The sequence below is a fragment of the Leucopleurus acutus genome, assembly GCF_964270905.1.
Source record: "Leucopleurus acutus genome assembly, chromosome: X".
In the NCBI taxonomy this organism is placed as follows: Eukaryota; Metazoa; Chordata; class Mammalia; order Artiodactyla; family Delphinidae; genus Leucopleurus; species Leucopleurus acutus.
The window spans coordinates 74,743,296-74,769,032 of NC_139148.1; the positions used below are offsets into that span (position 1 = coordinate 74,743,296).

At 33.5% G+C, this 25,737-nt stretch overlaps 1 protein-coding gene across 1 annotated transcript in view; it reads left to right on the forward strand.

Annotated features, from left to right (window-relative positions):
* DACH2 (dachshund family transcription factor 2) overlaps positions 1 to 25,737 on the forward strand; it is a gene marked incomplete at both ends in the record, with an annotated part of 629,522 nt that overhangs the window by 492,177 nt on the left and 111,608 nt on the right. The window contains 2 exons of the mRNA XM_082864247.1: positions 401 to 536; positions 3,041 to 3,124. Coding sequence (XP_082720373.1) covers positions 401 to 536; positions 3,041 to 3,124 — 220 coding nt within the window. The remainder of the gene's footprint in view (positions 1 to 400; positions 537 to 3,040; positions 3,125 to 25,737) is intronic.

Sequence of the window (25,737 nt, forward strand, 5' to 3'; positions counted from 1 at the left end):
CTCAGACAGGAAGCTCACCCTCCAGGTTATGGCCTGAACATTATATCAATGTAGAAGCTTACAATAACAAATTTTCACTAACAATAGTCACTTTACTTCGTAATCCTTGACGTATTTCCTAGGAAAGGAAATGGAAACTAACCTTTCTTGAGCTCTACCATGTATCTGGTATAGCACTGAGACTTTTCATCTTTTTCTCTTATTTAACCCTCACAATATCCCATTAATTTCCCAAGAACAAAAAAATATGGTTTTGTCTGAAGATATGTGTTTAAGACCAAGTATTATGGATGTATGCACTTTCAGGATGAAAGGTCAACATTTCAAATGTTATGGACTCCACCAACGTGAAAAACTTTGTGCAAGATCACATTTCCTTTTGTGTTTCCTTTTGTGTAAGGAACGGATCCCAGAGAGTCCTTCTCCTGCTCCTTCTCTGGAAGAGAGTCATCGCCCTGGGAGCCAGACCTCCTCCCACCCCAGCAGCAGCGTGTCCAGCTCTCCCTCTCAGATGGATCACCATTCAGAGAGAATGGGTGAGTATCTCACCTGAAGCAAGGAACTGAAAGATAATCTTTCAGGAAATTCTTCATTAGGCAATAGAGAGGGGAGAAAAACCTGGGGGAATTGATGCTTTTTGAAAAGTGGTGATTCTTTATTACAGAAGCAATATGAACAACAAAAAAGGTGTTAGAAGTTTGTTCTCTGGAAGGGGCTTCATTTACTGTATCACTGGATCTCATGGGAACAATTTGATGGGATTTTTGTAAAGTATATGTTAACTCAATATGCTGGTATTTGGCAGCTAGTGTGATACAAATCACTTGCTATATTCACAGCACCCTTTGAATAATGGAAGATAAGATATCCTTTGGACAGTTGATCATGTAAGAGTGATTAAAAAGTGAATCAATATATGATTTGCAATAATCTCAACAATTCAGATCACAAATTTTAACATGATTTTTCCTACGTTTCTTTTTTATTGTTTCAGAAGTCTTACACCACAGACACTATTCCAGAAATATTATAATGTTATTGTCAGTGATCTGGCATATTGGAGACTTGAATCTAGACACAGTCTGGCACTAACTAGCTATGAGATCTTGGGTATGTCACTTAACCACAATGAGTATCTTTACCTAACATATGGATATAATTACTGCTCTGCCTATTGCACTGGAGTTTTATGAGGTCAAATGAAATAATATGTGGAAAAAAACACTTCAGAAATTTAAAGCGCTAAGGAAATGTGAAGGATAAGCACTATTTTTCTCTGTGCGGCTTTACCTTGATTACTTATCATCTCCTGCTGTTTGATCCTACTCAGGTATACAGACATTACCCAGTGCATTCAGCTATAACAAATTCTCATTTGGTATATAATAAGTATGAACAAAGTGAGCTAGGTAAAATCTTCATTAATCTTCTGTACCTACACAATCCAATTTCCTAAGTACCCATTTCCTTTAGGGAAAATAATATCTTCTCTTCTTTTAGTCTTACTATTGGGACATTTTTAATGTAAACTCTAAATTTTTACACTTCATAAGAGTGATTGCTTCAAGACTCTCTAAAATAATGTTTTTATGGGGGAGGAAAGGAATTTGAGGGATTAGGGAAGGTGTTAGGTTCTGGATTTGTGGTGGGGAAGGACAAAGATGATTTCTCTCTTGTGGAAATTCATCCAAGTCTCACTTAGCTTGTCAATATTATATATTCTTTGTAACTATTTAGCTTCATAGTGATCCCAGTGGGTCTCAAATCTGGCTCCCCATTATAATCGCCTATGGAGTATTTACAAATCTGGATGCCCAGGCCACACGCTCAGGGTCTCATTTACCTCGTCTGGAATAGAGCCTAGAAGGAGTGTTCTGTTTTGCTTTTCAATATCTTCTCAGGACATTCTAATGTGCAGCCAGAATTAACCACTGAATTAGAACTTGTAGCTATTGGCCATAAGGGAGTAAATTTAATTCCTGGAAGAGGTGACAGAGGTTTTCTAGCTTTACTCTGTTCTGTGGATGCAGACTAAACTACTAGTTACAATATTGTGTGCAACAGATTCAAGAGAGTCTGAGCAAGACCTGTGGGGGTAGCCAGATGACCATAAAGGAATCAAGAAACATACATTCTTCTATTAGGAAAATCTTTGTACTGATGAGGGAGGGCGGTAGAGAGGAAAAAGAGAGAGAGAATTATTTATTGAGTGCTGGCTAAAAGCAGAGCACACAGGGAAATATGTGTACTCTGTAATAGACATATCGTAAGAGATGTCATACTTAGAAATAAACTATATCCAAAGCAATATAATATTATAAAAAATCTTGACAACATAAAACATTTCTTATTCCACCGGCAGTAATTATACTCTCTATGCACATTCCACAATTGTCCAAGCGTGATAGTGCGATTGTCTATAAGTGAATTAAAAGGTTTGATGATTTTTGGTTTAAAGTGACCATACTTTATTGATAGTGCTATATAACATTTTAATAAAATATAACTAAAGAGAATTAAATGATAAACTGAAATTGACATGTTTTTCCTCTTTCAATATAAATGTCTTGTGAAGAAGCACCTACAATTACCAGAAAATTATATTTTATCTATTAATTTTGCTATATATTTGCAAAAACTCTACAAAGTAAACTAAATTCATAATTATTTTAAACTCATGAGATTAAGTGCAAAATTCTCTCTGAAGCATTTTGGGAAATATATTATTAATTATGGAGGTAAATAACTAATTTGTACATGAATTTCAAAAGAGGAAATATTTTAAATGATTTAAAGAAAATATGTTGGAAATTATATATGTACTATGTATTAATTATACTTTAAAATTCATATGATTAAGCAGCTTATTGATTTTTAAATTGTATGATCAGAACAACAAAAATCTTTTCACTTGTTCAGAAGTAGAAGTGTATAAAATTCATGTTGTTATTGGAGTAAAATAGGTATTTATGTAATGGTTTTCTGCTTTTCTTTTGGGTGTTTTGCAATAAAATTACTCAGTTATATCTCTTATTTATAGTTATGATGCCCAACAATAGAGAGGAACTTATCGTTGATCAGGATAATGGACCAACCATCAAAAAATTCCAAAGGGAAAATAAAGGTAAAATGACTTTTGCTTATTTGATGTACATATAAAGATCAGATACTAACTCAATTAACATTCCATTGCTGTATATTGCATCCACATTTCCCTAAGTCAGAACAGATCCATACTGGCTTTGGATAAATTCTTTTAGTAGTAAAAAAATAATATTTACCTGAAGCTTGTTTATTTGATGTTATAAATAACATATTAGTCCAAAGTTTCTCTGTGCCTATGGTTGGAAACTTTACCCTAAGCCCTTTTATTATGCCTGATCCGAGACATCTGATTCTCTTTTTATTATGTATGCACTTTGTTGACTATATTTAAATGAATCACTATTTGATGGTTATGTTTGAAAAACCTGAGTTACTGTCATAGAGGAGAGATGTTCCCTTCAACACTCAAAAGTGATTTTAAAAGTATATGCTAATTTGGACATTTCAGAGGAAAGTTTAGCAAGCAGCTCCAATCAGGTATTTACCTATAATATTGATAGATATGACATCAATCTGGCTTGTAATCAACTGACAAACGTGTCATTTCTGCACAGTATCCAATTTTTTCTTAGGATATCTGTTTAAAGAAGGTAGGGAAAGTCAGAATTTCAAAGACTTGCTTCCTTGATATGAAAACTGAGTACAACTTTGTTTAAAAGGCTGTAAAGGTAAGAGTAAAGGAAAATATATCAGTATATGTTATAGGCTATGCGTTATTACTATCACCATGAGTTAGTAACTCTAAGCTAAAGAACATAAGCTAACATGTAATTTATCAGATCATCAGATGGTCTGATTGTACTTCACTATAGGGTGCATTTTTCCATCTTTAATAAAGATGCTCATAATATACAGAAAAAAACATTCCATGAGCTGAAGAGTTAATGGAGACATTTTTTTTATTTCTTCTCTAGACTGAACTTGCTTTCTAATGACCTAGATGAGCATTTTAGTTAGAATTTGGAATAATGTATAATTTTAATTTCATTGGTCCATTGTTGGTTTCCTTGCCACATATTTTGTTTTTTTTATCCAAACACTGAAAGACTGTACCCTCTGGGGCACCAAGATATCAATGCTTTATTTCAGAAAAGTGGTCAGAATGGAAGTCATGTTCAGTATATTAAACTACCCAAACTCTTACACAGGTAATGGAATTATAGTTAAAGATGAAATTTCATTCATAACTCAAAAACAATTTGTTCCTGAAACTTCTTTCCTAGCAAGTCATCACTATTTGAAGGACAGCTTGGAAGTAAAGCATATTTTCTAGGAAAATCTCAAGCTGTACATGATACATATGATTCTGTCAGAACTGCAAACCCCATAAGTCAAAATGGCATTTAGGACTGGCCTGTTTGCTGTAGTGTTCAAGTACACACTGCTGTGTCTTATTAAAAATCAGCTGGAGTGCTAGTACAGATGTACAGTAGCCGATTTTCATAAAATACACAGTGGTATGCACTGGCATTTCTGAATCTCTTACTGTGGAATGGCAGAGTTATATTCATTTCAAATATGTTGGTCACACATCCTGGTGAGGACATTAATAGACTGGAGTGGCATATTAAACTGTACTTCTCTGGTTATAATGGAAAACTTTCTTTTAAATGAGATTTTCTATGTTAAGTTCTACCAGTTACATTTGTACTTAAAATAAAATATATTTTCCTCAAATAGATTTTAGTTCTTAAAAGGGAATGCAGTTAAAGTAGAAGTCTCAACATTTATTAAGTTTGACAAGTAGGCAGTTTATACAACTGTAGCAAACATATGTTTTCACATCTGTTTTGAGTAATATCGTGATTTTAAAAATGATTTATAGCTCTGGAAATTATAAAATGCCAGCTTTGCTGTTATGTGGACATTTTCAGAAAATGATTAAAGTATGCTTCATGTAGCCCGCCTCTTACTTTACCTTGTAAAATTGGGTGACAACTAGTGTGATACATATCTCAAATGATAATTTGTATTTTGCCTTACATTTTCATATGCAGACATTTCAAAGTCTATATGATCTGGGCTTTCATGCAGTGAGTTCCATTTAGACTACGTCCAACATGACTTACCAGAATTGCTATTTTAGTTTTGACTCAAGTATTTTGACTAAACTGAATCGTCAATCAAATAAAGCCTTTGATTTTATTTTTCCACAGACTTAGTCAAACAAATTGACCAAATCAATCACATGTTATGACATTGTGTTACATAATTTTTAGCAACCAGTTCTGGGATTCTTTAGAGTAGAGACTTTGGGACTATATACCTTACTTCACCCATGTGGAAGCAAAGGTCCAAAACAAGACCCTCTTCCCTTGGCAGCCACTGGTCTCCCAAACTGCTGTCAGGAATAGGAGCTTTTTGATATTTTGCATTTTGTATTGAATGTATCTATTGAAAACTTTATATGTACAAGAAGTATGATGGTCAAATTTGGAATGCTGTATAAACATTGGAACAATAAATGTATCATCTAGCTACTGAAACATTACATGACTTGAGTCCACTGAAACATTACATTTTAAATCAGTCCACAGTTTACAGATGAAAAGCTAATAGTTTTAACATCCTTTGATCATAAGACTCTAAAGTATATCTCATCTAAAATAAAGGTACTATTGTATTTACTTTTATACAAATAGGCTAATTCAGTTTAGAGGAGGGCTTGGGCTATATATTGACACTATAATAATGTAAATACTTTCTATTCAATCAGATGCTTCTCCCTCTTAAGCTATTCCTGAGACAATCCCAGATACTACACTAAATCATTTATGGAAGGTGTTTGGAAATGATTATAACCCTGGATAAAATGGAAAATATATCTGATGCATATTATATTTTATGAATAAGAGATACTAAAGTATTGCACCAACTAAAATATTAACATCATTACAAATAAACTTATGATGACATTAAAATACATAAAGGAAAGTGAAAGATAAAATTTTGTGCATTTTATGCCATTCTGTGATTCCAAATAGAAATGAGAGAAAGAAGAAACATATCTTACTGGAAATTTTCTTCGAATTGCCTTCATTTTTAAAACTTTTTATTTAGAAACAGTTGTGGACTCAAATTAAGTTCCAAAAAGAATACATAAAGATCTTGTGTAAACCCTTCAACCAGTTTCCCTCAATGGCAAAATCTTATATAATCTTACCCCGATATGAAAATCAGAAGTTTTACACTGCTATGTCCACAGGTGTTACTCAAATTTCACCAGTTTTACATGAATTCATTGGTGTGTATATCTGCATGTATTCTTCTATGGAATTTTATCACATGTTTAGATTTGTATAACCACCAGCACAATCAAGATATAGGACTGCTCTATCACCACAGGGATGTCTCTCCTGCTATTCCTTTATTGTCTCCTCTGCACTCCATGATCCCTGACCCCTGAAAACCACCGTTTTTCATCTTTATAATTTCATCATCCTAAGAATGTTCTAAAATTGGAATCATGCAGTATATGACTTTTTAAGATTGACATTTTTTCACTTAGCAAAATTCCCTTGATATTCGTTCAGATTGTTGCATGTGTCAATAGTTTTTCCTTTTTTATTACTGAGTAGTATTCTATGGTATGCATGTACCAGAGTTTGTGTAACCATTTATCCATTGTACGACATCTCATTGTGTCCAGTTTTTGTCTATTATTAATAAAACTTCTAGAAACACTTATGTACATGTTTTTATATAGATATAACTTTTAATTTTTCTGGGACAAATGCTCAAGTGATGGGTCATGTGATAAGTGTATGTGTAGTTTTATAACAATCTGCCAAACTCTCTCCCAGAGTGGCTGGATCATTTTTTTTTTTAACATCTTTATTGGAGTATAATTGCTTTACAATGGTATGTTAGTTTCAGCGTTTGGTAGTGTATATATCCCCACAAGCAATACATGAGTGGTCCATGTTCTCCACATCTTTACTAGCATTTCGTGTGGTCCTTTTTTTAAAAAAAAGAAAAAAAAATAGCTCTTCACATAGGTGCATGTAGTGATATCTCATTGCAGTTTTAATTTTCATTTCTCTAAGGGCTAGTGATATTGAACCTCTTGTTTGTATATCACATTTGATGAAATGTCTCTCTTCATGTATTTTCCCCATTTTCCAATTGGTTTGTTTTTATTTTGTTGAATTATGAGAATTCTTTACATATTCTACATACAAGTCCTTTGTCAAATATGTAGTTTGCAAATATTTTCCCCACTCTGTAGCTTATTTTTATAACCTGTTAAAAGGGTCATATGCAGAGCAAAAGTTTTTAATTTTGATGAAGTCCAGTTTGTAATTTTTTTCTGTTATGGTGCTTTTCCTGTCAAGTCTAAAATCTCTTTACCTAGCCTTAGGTTCTGAAGATTTTCTCCTGTGTTTTCTTCTCTGTACTTTATGGTTTTACCTTTTACGTTTATGATCATTATCTCAACTCAAGGTTCTTTTTGTTTTTCTGCTCCAGCACCATTTGTGGAAAAGGCTATTCTTCCTTCATTGAATTGCTGTGGTGATTTATCAAAAATCAGTAATCTGTACTTATTCAGGACTACTTCTTCAGTTTTACCTATGTAGCTATCCTTCTACCAGTACCACAGTCTTGATTATTGAAGCCCTATAGTAAGTTTTAATATCTGATAGAATTACTCCTTCTATTTTATTCTTTTTTTCCAAGATTTTCATGGCTATTCTAGAGACTGTGACTTTTCCATATATTTTATAAAAGATAGTATATGTCTTTAAAAATACTTGATGCGGTTTTGATAGGAATTACATTAAAACTACAGATTAATTTGGGGAAAATGACATCTTTACTATTTTGAGTCTTTCAATACATGAGTACAGTATGTCTTTCCATTTATTTAGGTTTTCTGTCTTTCATCAGCAAAGTTAGCTTTTGGCATACAAGTTCTGTACAAGATTTGTTAAATTCATACCTAAGTATTTCATTGTTTGTATAATTATAAATGGTTTGAATAACTATAAATGTTTTTGTATTCTCAAATTCAGTTTTCACACTACAGCTTTCTTAGTATATAGAAATACTGTTGATTTTTATATGTTGGTCTTGCATCCTGCCATCTTACCTAACCTCACTTATTAGCTCTACAAGTTTTTTTGTTGGTTTTAATCCTTGGGGTTTCCTACATATGCATTCAGGCCATGCCATCTGTAAATAAAAACAATTTATTTCTGCCTTTTTAATTTATGGGAATTTAATTTCTTTTTCTTGCCTTATTGTCATGGCTGGGACTTTTAGTACTACATTGAAAAACAGTGATGAATGTGGACTTCCTTCACTTCTTTCTGATTTTAGCAGGAAAATGTTCAGTTTTTCAACATTATGTATGATATTATCTGTAGATTTCTTTGTAGATACTCTTTATCTAGTTGAGGTAATTTAGCTCTGCTCTTAATTGGCTGAAAGTTTGTATTATGAATGAGTGTTGCATTTTGTCAAATGAATTTTCAGCCTATGTTTATAGGATAGTATTATTATTTTTTTAATTTTTAGCTTGTTGATATGGTGAAATACATTGATTGATTTTTCAATGTTAAACCAGCCTCACACACCTGGAATAAATCATACTTGGTTACGGTGTGTAATTCTTTTTATACATTGTGGGATTTGGTTAGCTAATATTTTGTTTGCAATTTTGCATCTATATTCAGGAGGGATTGACCTACAGTCTGTTTTTGACAATGGCTTTGTATTTAGTGTCAGAGTAACACTTGTCTCATAAAATGAATTGGGAAGGATTTCTTCTCTTTCTTGGAAGAAATTATGTAGAATTGGTGTCAATTCTTTTTAAAATGCTTGGTTAGGATTATTCAGTGAAACCATTTGGGTGCAAAAGTTACATTTTGGGGATAATTAAAAATTCTGGATTAAATTTCCTTAACAGTCATAGGAATACTCAGACTATTTTTCCTATTAAGCAAGTTTTGGTAGTCTGTGTTTTTAAAGAGTTAATCTGTTTAATCTAACTTATTGAATTTATGTGCATAGTACTGTTTGTAGTATTCCTTGTTATCCTTTTGATATCTGTGGAATACTGATAATGGTAATTTGTGCCTTCTCTTTTGTATTTGTCATTCCAGCTAGAGGTTTTCAAATTTTATTCATCTTTTCAAATAATCAGCTTTTGTTTCTTTGATTTTCTTTATTGTTCCTTTGCTTACAATTTCATTTATTTCTGCTCTTACCTTTATTAGTGCCCTTTTCTGCTTGGTTTGTTTAATTTGCTCTTCTTTTTTGTAGTTTCTTAAAGTGGGAGCTTAGATAATTTATTTTACCCCTTTCTCTTCTCTAATATGAGTATTTAATATTATAAAATTTCTTCTCAGTACTGGTTTAGCTAAGTTTTACTAATTTTGATATGTTGTATTTTTATTTTCATTCAGTTCAAAGTGTTTCATAAGTATTTACTCATAATTTTCTCTTTCTGTTGTTCTTTATTTCTTCTTGATGTTCAAATTTTCCTTCTCTTATTTCCTTTTTGTTTAGACAATTTTCTTTAGCCATTCTTTTAAAGTAAGTTGGCTGGCAACAAATCCTCTTAGTTTTCCTTCATCTGAGAATTTCTCCATTTCCCTTTCATTCCTGAAGGATATTTTCACCAGATGCATAATTCTGGGTTGATGATTATTTTTTCAGCACTTGAAAAATGGTGTCCCATTTCCTTCTGGCTGCCATGGTTTCTGATGAGAAATCCACTGCTGTTTGAACTGCTTTTCCTCTGATAGGTAATGGCTGACTACTTTCAAGATTTTTTCTTTGTCTTTGGTTTTAGAAGTTTGACTTTGATGTGTCTTGGTGAAGATTTCTTTGGATATATCCTGTTTGGAATTTGTTCAGCTTCTTGAGTCTGTAAGTGCATGTCTTTTGACAAATTTGGGAGGTTTTGGGACCTTATTCCTTTGAGTAGATTTTTTAGCCTTGACCTCTTTCTCCTCTCCTTCTAGGACTCCAATGACACAAATGTTGGATCTTGTGTCATAGTTCCACATACCGCTGTAGCTCTTTTTCTCTCTCTCTCTTTTTTTTCCAAAGTGTGTTTTCTCCCTCTTGTTCAGATTAAGAAATTTCTATATTTCTATTTTTAAGTTCACTGATTCTATCATCTGCCCTCTTCACTCTATGTATTGAGCCTGTCCATTGAATTTTAAAATTTTGGTTATTTTAGTTTTCAGTTCTAAAATGTCCATTTGCTTCTTTTTGAACATTTTTATTATTATTTTTTTGCTGTAACTTTCCATTTCTTTGCTGATATTTTCTATTCTTTCATTTGTTTCACACATCTTTGTAATTGTTCATCGAAGTATTTTTATAATGACAGCTTTAAAATCATCTGTGAAATCTTAGGTTTTGTGGCTGTTCATTGTCTTTAGTCATTCAAGTTGATATATTCCAGGTTCTTGGTTTCACAAGTAATTGTTTTATTGAAACATGGATATTTTAGGTATTATGAAACTCTGGATCTTATTTAAATCTTGCATTTTCTCAGGCGCCTCCTGACACAGCTCTGGTGGGGCAAGGGAGGCAACACTGCCTCATTTCTACCAGGTGTGTATGGGAGTCCAGATTCTCCACTCTGCCTCCATTGAAATCCTGGGGTGAGCTGGTGCTACAGTAGTGCTGGGTGGGGGTAGTAATTCAGGCTCCTTATTCTGTTGATACCACCCTGTCTGGAAGGAGTTACTACTCTCCATTGTGGCCTTGCCTTACATTGCACATAGCCTCATTCCCACTGAGCAGTGGCAAAAGTCTTGACTTTCCAGTATATCTTCTCTGATACCACCCAAGATGGTAAAGGGTACTGGATAGAAGGTGTAAGTCTAGGCTCTCCATGTAGTCTCTACTGATACTCTGTGTGAGGGGGTGGCCTCATTGCTGCTAAACACTGTTAAATTACTGAAACTCCATTAAGCCTTCTTTTCTGCCACCACCCTCACCAGTGGTGGTGGAGTTTGAAGGGCATTGGCACAGCTCATTATAGGCTGGGAAGAGCGAAGTTTAGGTTTCCCATTTGGCCTTTGCTGGTGGGGTGGAGGTAGGGCTGCATATTTTTCTGGGGTGTTTGTCTGAAGTAGAGCAGTTATTGTTTAAAAGATTTTAGTGTTGCTCAACTACCCATTCCTGGTCCTTTGGCTAGAGAAAACACACTTTTCTGGGGGATTTATTTGTCTGTGCCTATTGGTGTTTATGGATTGCTGGCTTTTCGAATAGTCTTCAGGGATATGAGAGGCAAAGAGAGATCCCAGGCTATTCACTACTGTGTTATTCCTCAGGTTCCAATGTCCCTAACTGGTCTACCTTTTCTCTACACATTCAGAGTCTTCTTATATTTGTTTTGCATATAATGTCCAGGGTTCTTAGCTGTACTTAGAGGGAGGAATAAGGAAAAGTATATCTTCTCCATCTTTTGGAGACAGAAGTCCCTTTATCTCTCTTTCATTTAAAAAAAACTGAGATGTACCACATATATAATAAAACTCAACCATGTAACATGTACAATTCGGTGTTTTTCATTATATTCTCATGGTTGTACAAAAATCACTACTATTGAACCCCAGAACATTTTCATAAACCAGAAAAAATCCTGTACCCATTAGTAGTCACTGCGCATTCCCCTTTACACAGGCCCTGAAAATCACTAACCTGATTTCTATCTCTATGGGTTTGCCGAATCTGGATTTTTCATATAAATGAAATCATACAATATGTGGCCTTTTGCAGCTGTCTTCTTTCACTAAGCATAATGATTTCAAGGTTCATCCTTCTTATGTCTGAATATTATTCTATTGTATGGATATGCTACATTTTGTTTAACCGTTCATTAGTTGATGGACATTCAGGGTGTTTCCCTCTTTTGGCTATTATAAATAATGCTGCTATGAACATTCGTGTACAGTTATTGTGTCCACTTATGTTTCCATTTGTTTTCTGTGTATACCTAGGAGTTGAATTGCTGGGTCATATATATGGTACCTCTATATTTGACCTCTCAAGAAACTGCAACACTGTTTTCCACAGTGGCTATGGAATTTTATGTTCCCAATAGCAATGTGTGAGTGTTTCAATTCTCCTCCATCCTCTTCAACACTTATTATTATCTGCTTTTTTGATTATAGCCATTCTAGTGGGTATGAAGTGTTATCATGTGGTCTTGACATGCCTTCCCTGATAAATAATGATTTTGTGTATCTTTTCATGTGCTTATTGTCCATTGGCTTATCTTCTTTGAAGAAATATCTAGTTAAGTCCTTTCTTTGTTTTGTATTTTCAAATTGAAATGTTTGTCTTTGATGTTTTCAAGTTTTTTAAGAGTTCTTTATATATTCTGGATACAAGAACCTTGTCAGATATATGATTTTTAAACATTTTATCTCATTCTGTGGTGTGCTTTCACTTTTTTCATAGTATTGTTCATAACAAAGTTTTTAATTTTAATAAAGTTCAATTTATCTATTTTTTTCTTTTGCCATGTATGCTTTTGTTGTCATATCTAAGAATCCTTTACTAAAACCAACTTTCTAAAGGTATACTCCTGTCCTTAGATCTTTGAAGATTAAACCATACTCCTTAAAGATATGCTACTAATTCTTTGATCTAAGAGTGTTATTTTAGCTCTCACACTTAAACCTATGATCTCTGTTGAGTTAAGTTTTGTGTTTGGTATTAGGCAGGGAACTACTTTTATTCTTTTGCAGTTGGGTATCCAATGGTCCCAGCACAATTTATTGAAAACACTATTATTTTCCCCATTGAGTTAGCACCCTTGTCAAAAATCACTTGACCATAAAAGTTAAGGGTTTATTTCTGGACTCTCAATTCTATTCCATGATCAATATGTCTATCATTATGCCAGTATTACAATGTCTTGATTACTGTAACCTTATAATAAGTTTTGAAATTTGGGAATATGAGTACTCCAATTTTATTTTTTTTATTTTTTCAAGATTATTTTGGAAATCATGGGTCCCTTATATTTTCATAAGAACTTCATAATCAATTTCTAATAAAATGCCAACAGAAATTTCTATAGGGAGTATACTGGATCTGTAGATCAATTTGGGGTGCATTGCCATCATAACAATATTAATATTTTGATCCATGAACATGGGATGTGTTTCCATTTATTATAGGTTCTCTTTAATTTCTTCAATAATGTTTTGTAGCTTTCAGAGCATAGTTTTACACCTGTTTTGCTAAGTTTATTCATATTTTATTTTGAATGTTTTACATTCAATTGTAAATGAAATTGTTTTCTTAATTTCAACAATTTTGAATGGTTCACTGCTAGTGTATAGAAATACATTTTATTTTTCTATATTTAATTTGTATCCATCAGCCTTGTTGAACTTGGCTATTAGCTCTATGGGTTTTCTGTAGATTCTTTAAGGTTTTCTACATATAAAATCATGACATCTGAAAATGAGATTGTTTTATTTCTTCTTTTCCAATCTGTATGCCTTTTCTTTTTCTGACCTAATTCCCCTGGGTACAATGTCCAGTACAATGTTGAATAGAAGTGGTGAGAGTGTAAATCCTTGTCTTTTTTTCCAATCTTAGGGAGAAGGTGTTCAGTCTTTCATCATTAAGTATAATGTTATCAATGGGTTTTTCATATGCCTTTTATCAGACTGAGGAAGTTTCTTTCTAGGTCTAGTTCATTGAATGCTTTACCATGAAAATATGTTAGATATTGTCATATTATTTATCTGCTTCAATTGAGATGATCATGTGGTTTTTGTCCTTTATTCTACTAATAAAATACTTTAGATTGATTTTTGAAAGGAAATTGTTTATAATAATAATAATTATTATTGTTTTATTATGGTAAGAACATTTAACTTGAAATCTATCCACTTAACAAAATTTTAAGTGCACAATACATTATTTTTATTGTAGGCACAAAGTTGTACAGCATATCTTTGGAATTTATTCATCTTACATAACTGAAACTTTGTGCCCATTGAACAGCAACTTCCCACTCCCCTCCCTCCAGCTCCTGACAAACCACCATTCTCCTCTCTGTTTCTATAAGCTTAACTGTTTTAGATACCTCATATTGTGAAATCATATACTACATGTCTTTCTGTGACTGACTTATTTCACTTAGCATGATGTCCTCCAGTTTCGTCCATGTTGTTGCATACGGTAAGATTTTCTTATTTGTGACTGAATAATTGTCCATTATGTATATATGCCATATTTTCTTTATACATAATATTGTCCATTATGTATATATGCCATATTTTCTTTATACATTCATCCATTGATGGGAATTTATGTTGTTTCAATATCTTGGCTGTTGTAAATAATGCTGTAATGAATTTGGGACTGCAGATATCTCTTCAAGTTCCTGATTTCAATTCTTTTGGATATATACCCAGAATCCATCACATAGTTGTTATTTTTTAATTTTGGGGACCCTCCATACTATTTTCCATATTGACTGCAGCATTTTACTTTCCCACTCAACAGTATACAAGTGTTTCAGTTTCTCCATATCCTCATAAACATTTGTTATCTTTTTAAAATGACTGTCTTAACAGGTGTAAGTTATATCTCATTTTGGTTTTGATTTGAATTTCCCTGATGATTAGTGAGGTTGACAATATTTTCATATATTTCTTGGCCATTTGTATGTCTCCGTTGGGTAAATGTCTAAGTACTTTTTAAAATCAGGTTATTTGTTTCTCTCTCTCTTTTAAATGGAGTTGTAGGAGTTCCTTCTATATTCTGTATATTAACACCTTAACACATATATAGTTTGCAAATCTTTTCTTCAGTTCTGTAGGTTGTCTTTTTACTATTTTGATTTTTCCTTTGCTGTACAGAAGCTTTTTAATTTGATGCATAACTACTTATCTTTTTGCTTTTGTTGCTTGTGCTTTTGGTGACATATCCAAGTAATTAGTGCCTAGACCAATGTCATGAAGATTTCCCCCTATGTTTTCATTTAGGAGTTTTACAGTATTGGGTCTTTAATCCATTTTGAGTTGATTTTTGTGTATGGTGTAAGATAAGGGTTTAATTTTATTATTTTTCATGTGGATACCCAGTTTTCCCAGCACCATTTTTGTTGAAGACACTATTCATTGCCCATTGTGTATTCCTGGCACCTTTGTCAAAGTCAGTTTACCATATATGCATGGGTTTATTTCTGTGTTCCATTGGTCTATATGTCTGTTTTTATGCTAGTTCCATACTATTGATTTCTACAGCTTTGTGATGGGGTTAGTGTTAGGGTTGGGGTTAGGGTTAATTTTAAAGCAGGACTATGATGCCTCAATCTTTGTTCTTCTTTCTTAATATTGCTTTTGCTATTTGGGGTCATTTGTGTTTCTATATGAAATTTAGAATTGTTTTTTTTTCCTATTTCTATAAGAATACTATTAGGGTTTTGATAGGAATTGCACTGAATTTCTAGATCACTTTGGGTAGTATGAACATTTTAACAATAAAAGTCTTCCAATTACTGAACATGAGATGTTTTTCCTTTTATTTGTGTATTTAATTTCTTTCTTCAATATTTTGTAGTTTTCAGTGTTCAAGTCTTTCACCTCCTTGGGTAAATTTATTCCTAAGTATTTTATTCTTTTTGATGCAGTTGTACTTGGGAATGTTTTCTTAATTTCTCTTTCTTATTGTTCTTTATTAGTGTATTGAAACACAACAGATTTTTGTATGTTGATTTTGAATCCTGCAACTTTAATGAATTTGTTTATTAGTTCTGATAGGCTTTTGGTGGAGTTTTTGGGGTTTTCTACATGTCACATCATGTCATTGCAAAAAGAGATATTTTCACTGTTTTTTTTTTTGTGTTGAACTAAACTTTTGTTCCTTGGATAAAGTCTTCTTGGTCATGATGTATAATTATTTTTATGTGTTGCTGAATTTCAATTGCTTGTATTTTGATGAACATTTTTTGCACTTATATTCATAATTGATATTGTTCTATAGTTATTTCCTTTCTTGTGATGTCTTTGTCTAGTTTTAGTATCAGGGAATTACCACTTCATAGGATAAATTGGGAAACTGGCTTTACAGAATTAGCTGGGAAGTGTTCTCTAACTTCATTTTAATCTAACATATTCCATGAGTGGAAAAGTATATTGTACAATTGAGATACTCCTTTGACAAAAAAGAATTAATTTATTTTTACAGTGATGAAACAACTATAGATAAAACAAGTGCACAACACCTGAAACAGCAATAAGCAAATGTGGTATCAGGATTAATTCTCAGTGGTTTTCTAGCAATTAACTGAAAGCATCCAGTTGAGGTGAACAAAGCACAAGCAATGAGCTGAGAAACCAAGGCATACATTAAATTCAAAGATTTTAAAAGGCAATGTTATTTTATAATATCTACACATTGTTTGGCTTATTACTAGTTTGGGTCAGTTGTGATCTGTGAACTAGACATTTTCATGCCATTTTTAAGGTAAATAGTTCAAGGCATGATTTTATATGTGTCCTCAATGATGTTTTTGCTGGTAAATATATGTATACACACACACACATATATATATATATATAATATGCATATATATTTCTATTATATCTCCAGATTAAAGATCAGCCATTCTTTTTTCCCATTGTGAAAGATCATGACAAAATAAAGCCTTTAATAACAATAATTTAACATTCTAGATTAAAATGACAAGGAGTTTTGAAATAACTTAAACTAGATATATCTCAATTTCTATTGCCCATACCTGAAAATCATGTTAGAACAGAGTCTGATGCTGCTTATAAGGATGTGATTGCTATAAGAACACTTCTGGGAATATTTTGACAAACCTCAAACCAGACAGATCAAGCTAGTAGTTTATAACTTTTAGAAACCCCTTTCTCATTCTTTTTTCCTTCTTATCAAAATTTGTCAAGATAAGCTACAACACTTTTGACACTGTCTGACCTGTTTTGATCATTATGACAGGATTTCACTTTTCAAAAATTATTTTCACCTGATGTAGAGGTTTGTTATAGTTCTCAAACATCCTTATTTGGATCATGAGCTTAAAAGCCAGTAATAACACATAAAACAAACTGGATGTAACCAGAATGTATTTCTGTTATTTTTAACTAAGAGCCTTTCTTAAATAATGAATGAGCCATGGTGTGTATGTGTATGTGTATGTGTGTGTGTGTGTGTGTGTGTCCATGTGCATACTCTCATTTTTAAGGGAGCTAAATTCTGAGACCAGTATTTGAGATTGTATTTAATTACAATGTGAGAGCTCAATTAAGATAAACTTACTTGTTATTACAAACTTGCTTGTTATTACTAGCTCTACATTAATAGTCTCATAGTCATATTCATAAAGCTCTTGCCTAAGAAACGTTCTATGATGTTATTAGAGTAGTATTATTAGATTACACAGTCTATATTCAGGTTTAAGCTAATTGAAAATATAAACATTTGAATACAAATATAAAAAATAGGTTGATTCATTTGGCTCTTCTGTATTATAAAAAAGCACTTTTATTATTTTTTAAATCAATGTGTTGTCTTTTTTAAAAAACATTTTATTTATTTTATTTTTTGGCTGTGCTGTGTGTTTGTTGTGGCATGTGGGATCTTTCGTTGCAGTGCGTGGGCTTCTCTCTAGTTGTGGTGTGTGGGTTTTCTCTCTCTAGTTGTGGCACGTGGACTCCAGGGCACGTGGGCTCTGTAGTTTGCAGCACATGGCCTCTCCAGTTGAGGTGCATGAGCTCTCTAGTTGTGGCATGTGGGCTTAGTTGCCCTGTGACATGTGGGATCTTAGTTCCCAGACCAGGGATCGAGCTCACATCCCCTGCATTGGAAGGCGGATTCTTTACAATTAGACCACGAGGGAAGTCCCAATAAAACAGCACTTTTAAAATACATTTAATCTCTTTTTATTTTCCAAGATTCTATAGTTATCCATCAATCTAGGAATATTTGTTATGCAAGGAAAAAGTCTTCTGTTGGTATTTAGAAAAGTGATATACTCTGATCTAAAACAATTTATTTACAATTCCAGTAACAAATCAAAAAGTCATAGTAATGTATTTCTATTTATTCTAATTTAGTTATCCTGGTCCTTTAGAATTTATTTGTTGAGATAATAGCATCACATATTAGTTACTATAACCAGAGAATGATCATGTGTATTTTTAAAACTCAAACCTTCAATTTTTAGGTTTAATTTTCTAATAATAAATAGTTTTGTCAAGGTTTTAAATTATTTGTTCTGGATGTACTTGTTTGGATAACTGTATTATACAAAAGTCCCCAGGTAAAACTAACAAAAAATATTTAAAATTCTTTATTATGAATGAAAGTATAGTTAAACATATTAATTTACTGTGTATATTTCCACAAACAGAGTAATCTTGATGATTTCCACGGTTACAATAGATCAGAACAGATCTTGCTAAAGTACTGTAGTAGAGAATGGTATAAAAATCTATAGCATTTGATGCCACAGTGATAGAATAACAAAAAGAGTTCACACATGAACAATTTTCTCAAGGTCATAATTTGGACCCTTAATATGATTTCAATTAATTATTTTTGTAAATAATGCTTTCTGTGCCCCACATTATTTCAGATGCTTGGAATGTAATGATGACAGAACCTTGTTTTTGTACTCAAGTAGCTTGAAAATCTTTAAATAGAGATTGCACCTTCTCTCAGTCCTTCCTTCCTGTGGTGCCTTCATGCTTCGAGGAATGGGGCAGCACCTCCGGCCCACCAGCACCACCTGAGGATCCTGGAAGCTGCCCACTCCATAGAAGAGGACCAGGAGCTGGAGAGCTTTGCTTTTATCATTTGTCCTAGGGTTCTGTCTGTCCATCTATTTTTTGTTTTTTGTTAATTTTTAGTATAGATTTACAGCTTGTTATCATTGGTGGATTTGTGTTTTGGTTTTGATGCACTCTTCCTTCTTTCTTTTCAATTACTTTTTAATTTTTTATTATTAATAATATATTTTTTATTTTAATAACTTTATTTTATTTTATTTTTCTTTCTTTCCTTCCCTTTTTTTCTTACTTTCCTTCTGAGCTGTGTGGCTCAGAGGTCTTGATGCTCTGGCCGCGTGTCAGGCCTGTGCCTATGAGGTGGGAGAGCCGAGATCAGGACAGTGGTCCACCAGAGACCTCCCAGTCCCATGTAATATAAAATGGCAAAAGATCTCCCAGAGATCTCCATCTCAACATGAAGACCCAGCCCCACTCAACAACCAGCAAACTAGAGTTCTGGACATGCTATGCCAAACAACTAGCAAGAAAGGTACACAACCACATCCATTAGCAAAGAGGCTGCCTAAAATCATAATAAGTTCACAGACACCCCAAAACACAGCACCAGACGTGGTCCTGCTCACCAGAAAGACAAGAACCAGCCTCATCCACAGGAACACAGGCACCAGTCCCCTCCACCAGGAAGCCTACACAACTGACTGAACCAACCTTACCCACTGGGGGAAGACACCAAGAAAACCAGGAACTACGAACCTGCAGCCTGTGAAACGGAGACCCCAAACAGAGTAAGTTAAGCAAAATGAGAAGACAGAGAAACACACAGCAGATGAAGGAGCAAGGTAAAAACCCACAACACCAAACAAATAAAGGAAATAGACAGTCTACCTGAAAAAGAATTCAGAGTAATGATAGTAAAGATGATCCAAAATCTTGAAAATAGAATGGAGAAAATAGAAGAAACGTTTAACAAGGACCTAGAAGAACTAAAGAGCAAACAAACAATGATGAAGAGCACAATAAATGAAACTAAAAATTCTCTAGAAGGAATGAATAGCAGAATAACTGAGGCAGAAGAATGGGTAAGTGACCTGAATGATGAAAGAGTGGAAATAACTGCTGCAGTCAGAATAAAGAAAAAAGATTGGAAAGAATTTAGGACAGTCTCAGAGACTTCTGGGACAATATTAAACACACCAAAATTCTAATTATAAGGGTCCCAGAAGCAAAAGAAAGAGAAAAAGGGACAGAGAAAATATTTGAAGAGATTATAGTAGAAAATTTCCCTAATATGGGAAAGGAAATAATCAACTGTAGGAAGCACAGAGAGTCCTATACTGGATAAATGCAAGGAGACGCACTACAAGGCACATATTAAACAAACTATCAAACATTAAATACAAAGAAAAAATATTAAAAGCAGCAAGGGAAAAGCTACAAATAACATACAAGGGAATCCCCATAAGGTTAACAGCTGATCTTTCAGCAGAAACTCTGCAAACCAGAAGGAAGTGGCAGGACATATTTAAAGTGATGAAAGGGAAAAACCTACAACCAAGATTACACAGCAAGGATCTTATTCAGATTCAACCAAGAAATTAAAACCTTTAGAAACAAGCAAAAGTTAAGAGAATTCAGCAACATCAAACAAGGTTTACAACAAATGCTAAAGGAACTTCTGTAAGCAGGAAACAGAAGAGAAGAAAAAGACCTACAATAACAAACCTAAAGCAGTTAAGAAAATGGTAATAAAAACATTCATATCAATAACTACCTTAAATGTAAATGGATTAAATGCTCCAACCAAAAGACATAGACTGGCTGAATGGGTACAAAAACAAGACCTGTATATATGCTGTCTCCAAGACATCCACTTCAGACCTAGGGACACAAACAAACTGAAAGTTAGGGGATGGAAAAAGATATTCTATGCAAATTACAATCAAAGGAAAGCTAGAGTAGCAATTCTCATATCAGACAAAATAGACTTTAAAATAAAGACTATCACAAGAGACAAAGAAGGAAACTACGTAATGATCAAGGGATCAATCCAATAAAAAGACATAACAATTGTAAATATTTATGAACCCAACATAGGAGCACCTCAATACATAAGGCAAATGCTAACAACCATAATAGGGAAAATCGACAGTAACACAATCATAGTAGGGGACTTTGCCACCCCAGTTGACCCATGGACAAATCATCTAAATGAAAATAAATAAGGAAACACAAGCTTTAAATGACACATTAAGAAAGATGGACTTAATTGATATTTATAGGACATTCCATCCAAAATCAACAGAATGCACTTTCTACTCAAGTGCTCATGAAACATTCTCCAGGAGAGATCATTTCCTGGGTCACAAATCAACCCTTGGAAAATTTAAGAAAATTGAACTTGTATCATCAAATATCTGTTTCAACCACAATGCTATGAGATTAGATATCAATTACAAGAAAAAATCTGTAAAAAATACAAACACATGGAAGCTAAATAATACACTACTAAATAACCACGAGATCACTGAAGAAATTAAAGATTAAATAAAAATATATCTAAAAAAAGAAACGGCAATGAAAACACAATGCCCCAAAACCTATTGGATGCAGCAAAAGCAGTTCTAAAGTGGGAAGATTATAGCAATACAATCCTACCTCAGGAAAGAAGAAACATCTCAAATAAACAAATCTTACACCTAAAGCAATTAGAGTACGAAGAAAAAAATAACCCAAAGTTAGAAGAAGGAAAGAAATCATAAAGATAAGATCAGAAATAAAGGAAAAAGAAATGAAGTAAATGATAGCAAAGATCAATAACACTAAAAGTTGGTTCTTTGAGAAGACAAATAAAATCGATAAACCATTAGCCAGACTCCAGAAAAAAAAGAAGACTCAAATGAATAAAATAAGAAATGAAAAAGGAGAAGTAACAACTGACACTGCAGAAATACAAAGGATCATGAGAGATCACTAAAAGCAACAATATGCCAATAAAATGGACAAACTGAAGACATGAACACATTCTTAGAAAAGCACAACCTCCCGAGGCTGAAATAGGAAGAAAGGGAAAAAATAAACAGACCAATCCCAAGCAATGAAATTGAAACTGATTAAAAATCTTCCAACAAACAAAAGCCCAGGACCAGATGGCTTCACAGGCGAATTCTATCAAACATTACAGAAGAGCTAACACCTATCGTTCTCAAAGTCTTCCAAAATATAGCACAGGGAGGAACACTCCCCAACTTATTCTACGAGGCCACCATCACTATGATACCAAAACCAGACAAAGATGGCACAAAACAGAAAACTACAGACCAATATCACTGATGAATATAGATGCAAAAATCCTCAAAAAAACACTAGCAAACAGAATCCAACAGCACATTAAAAGGAACATACACCATGATCAACTGGGGTTTATCCCAGGAATGCAAGGTTTCTTCAATATACAAAAATCAATCTATATGATAAACCATATTAACAAATTGAAGGAGAAATCCATATGATCATCTCAATAGATGCAGAAAAAGCTTTTGACAAAATTCAACACACATTTATGATACAAACTCTCCAGAAAGTAGGCACAGAAGGAACTTGCCACAACAAAATGAATACCATAGATGACAAATCCACAGCCAACATCCTTTTCAATGGTGAAAAACTGAAATCATTTCCACTAAGATCAGGAACAATACGAGGTTGCCCACTATCACCCCTATTATTCAACATACTTTTTGAAGTCTTAGCCACAGCAATCAGAGAAGAAAAAGAGATAAAAGGAATCCAAATTGGAAAAGAAGTAAGACTGTCATTCTTTGAGATGACATGACACGATACATAGAGAATCCCAAAGATGCTACCAGAAAACTACTAGAGCTAATCAATGAATTTAGTAAAGTAGCAAGATATAAAATTAATGCACAGAAATCTCTTGCATTCCTATATACTAATGATGAAGAATCTGAAAGAGCTATTAAGATATCACTCACATTTACCATTGCAACAAAAAGAATAAAATATCTAGGAATAAACCTACCTAAGGAGACAAAAGACCTGTATGCACAAAACTCTAAGACATTGACAAAGGAAATTAAAGAAGATACAAAGAGATATACCATGGTCTTGTATTGGAAGAATCAGCATTGTGAAAATGACTCTACTACCCAAAGCAATCTACAGATTCAATGTAATCCCTATCAAACTACAACTGTCATTTTTCACAGAACTAGAACAAAATCTTTCACAATTTGTATGGAAATACAAAAGACCCCGAAGAGCCAAAGCAATCTTGAGGAAGAAAAACAGAGCTGGAGGAATCAGGTTCCCTGACTTCAGACTATACTACAAAGCTACAGTAATCAAGACAGTATGGTACTGGCACAAAAACAGAAATATAATTCAATGGAACAGGATAGAAAATCCAGACGTAAACTCACACACATATGGTCACCTTATTTTTGATAAAGGAGGCAAGAATATACAATGGAGAAATGACAGCCTCCTCAATATGTGGTTCTGGGAAAACTGGACAGCTACATATAAAAGAATGAAATTAGAACACCCCCTAACACCATACACAAAAATAAACTGAAAATGGATTAAAGACCTAAATGTAAGTCCAGACACTATAAAACTCTTTGAGGAAACCTAGGCAGAACACTCTTTGACATACATCACAGCAAGATCCTTCTTGACTCACTTCCTAGAGTAATGGAAATAAAAATAAACAAATGGGACCTAATGAAACTTAAAATCTTTTGCACAGCAAAGGAAACCATAAACAAGATGAAAAGGCAACCTTCAGAATGGGAGAAAATATTTACAAATGAAGCAACTGACAAAGGATTAATCTCCAGAATATACAGGCAGCTCATACAGCTCAACATCAAAAAACAAACAACACAATCCAAATATGGGCAGAAGACCTAAACAGACATTTCTCCAAAGAAGATATACAGATTGCAAGCAAACACATGAAAGGATGCTCAACATTACTAATCATTAGAGAATTGCAAATCAAAACTAAAATGAGGTATCACCTCACACCAGTCAGAATGGCCATCATCAAAAAATCCACAAACAATAAATGTTGGAGAGGCTGTGGATAAAATGACCCTTATTGTACTGTTCATGGGAATGTAAATTGATAACACCACTATGGAGAACAGTATGGAGGTTCTTTAAAAAACTACAAATAGAACTACCATATGACCCAGCAATCCTTCTACTGAGTATATACCCTTAGAAAACCATAATTTAAAAAGAGCCATGTACTACAATGTTCATTGCAGCTCTATTTTCAATAGCCAGGAGATGGGAGCAACCTAAGTGTCCATCGACAGATGAATGGATAAAGAAAATGTTGCACATATATACAGTGGAATGTTACTCAGCCATGAAAAGAAACGAAACTGAGTTATCTATAGTGAGGTGGATGGATCTAGAGACTGTCATACAGAGTGAAGTAAGTCAGAAAGGGAAAAAAAAATACCGTATGCTAACACATATATATATGGAATCTAAATAAAAAAGAAAAGTTCTGAAGAACCTAGAGGCAGGACAGGAATAAAGATGCAGACGTAGAGAATGGACTTGGGGACACAGAGAGGGGATGGGTAAGTTGGGACGAAGTGAGAGAGTGGCATGGACATATATACACTACCAAATGTAAAATAGATTTCTAGTGGGAAGCAACCAGATAGCACAGGGTGATCAGCTCTGTGCTTTTTGTACATCTAGAGGGGTGGGAGAGGGAGGGTCAGAGGGAGACCCCAGAGGGAGGAGATATGGGGATATATGTTTATTTATAGCTGATTCACTTTGTTATACAGCAGAAACTAACACACCATTGTAAAACAATTATACTCCAATAAAGATATTAAAACAAAAGCCAGCAGAAATGAAGCCACATTCTAGTGCCTTATGTACTATACCAGGAGAACTGACCTCTAGGATATTTTCTTCATGCTCTTGCAAAACCCAGAATTAAACGTTTGTGATTGCAACATGATCTGTCCTGCCAAAAGGCCTGCTTCTAGCTATTAACCCATTTCCGCTGTTGGAGTCCCTGCAAAAAACTGTACTTTTCTAATTAATTCTCTGTTTTATTTACACTGAAAAAAGAAAGAAATTTAAAAAATAGAGATTTTTTTCTGTGAGTTTAGTATTTTCCATAAGAGTCTATACATTTACATGGATGTTTCTAATATATATATATATATATATATATATATATATATTTATATATATATATATTTAATAGTGTTTATTTTAGAGTATTTAAAACTGTTTCCACGGCATTTTGGTAATTGTCTTCTAAAGTAATGTTTTGCATAAAGTGTTATAAGGTACAGTGAGCTCAAACACACAGTGACATGTTCATTCATTGTAAACATGCATTGACAATTCTGCTTCTAACAATATGTCAGATTAGATACACTAAATGGCTCTCCTGCTACAATGAAATCCTCATTAAAGGAACAAAATTTAAATGCATTGTTTGATTCACAAGAGGCAAATCTCAGTGAACCAAAAAAAAAAAAAGAGAGAGAGAGAAAGACAGACAGAAAGAGAAAGGGAAGGATGGAAGAAGGGGAGGAAAGAATGAAGAAATGGAAAAAGAAAAGAAAGTATGAACAGAATCGAAAACCAAGTGTCAAGAAAGCAGCTATATGCAGTAAATAATAAATTAATAAGTAAGCTTGGTTGTCATAGAGATGAATATCTATATGGTAGTGAGATCAAGAGACAAAGCTTTGAGCTAAAAGCAAGGTGAGGATGCTGAACTTGAGACTCCTGCATTAAGCTAGGATCCGTATGTCAGTAGCACTTCTTGGCTCCTAGCATAAACCAATACATTTTTTCCACTAAAGTAAAGCAT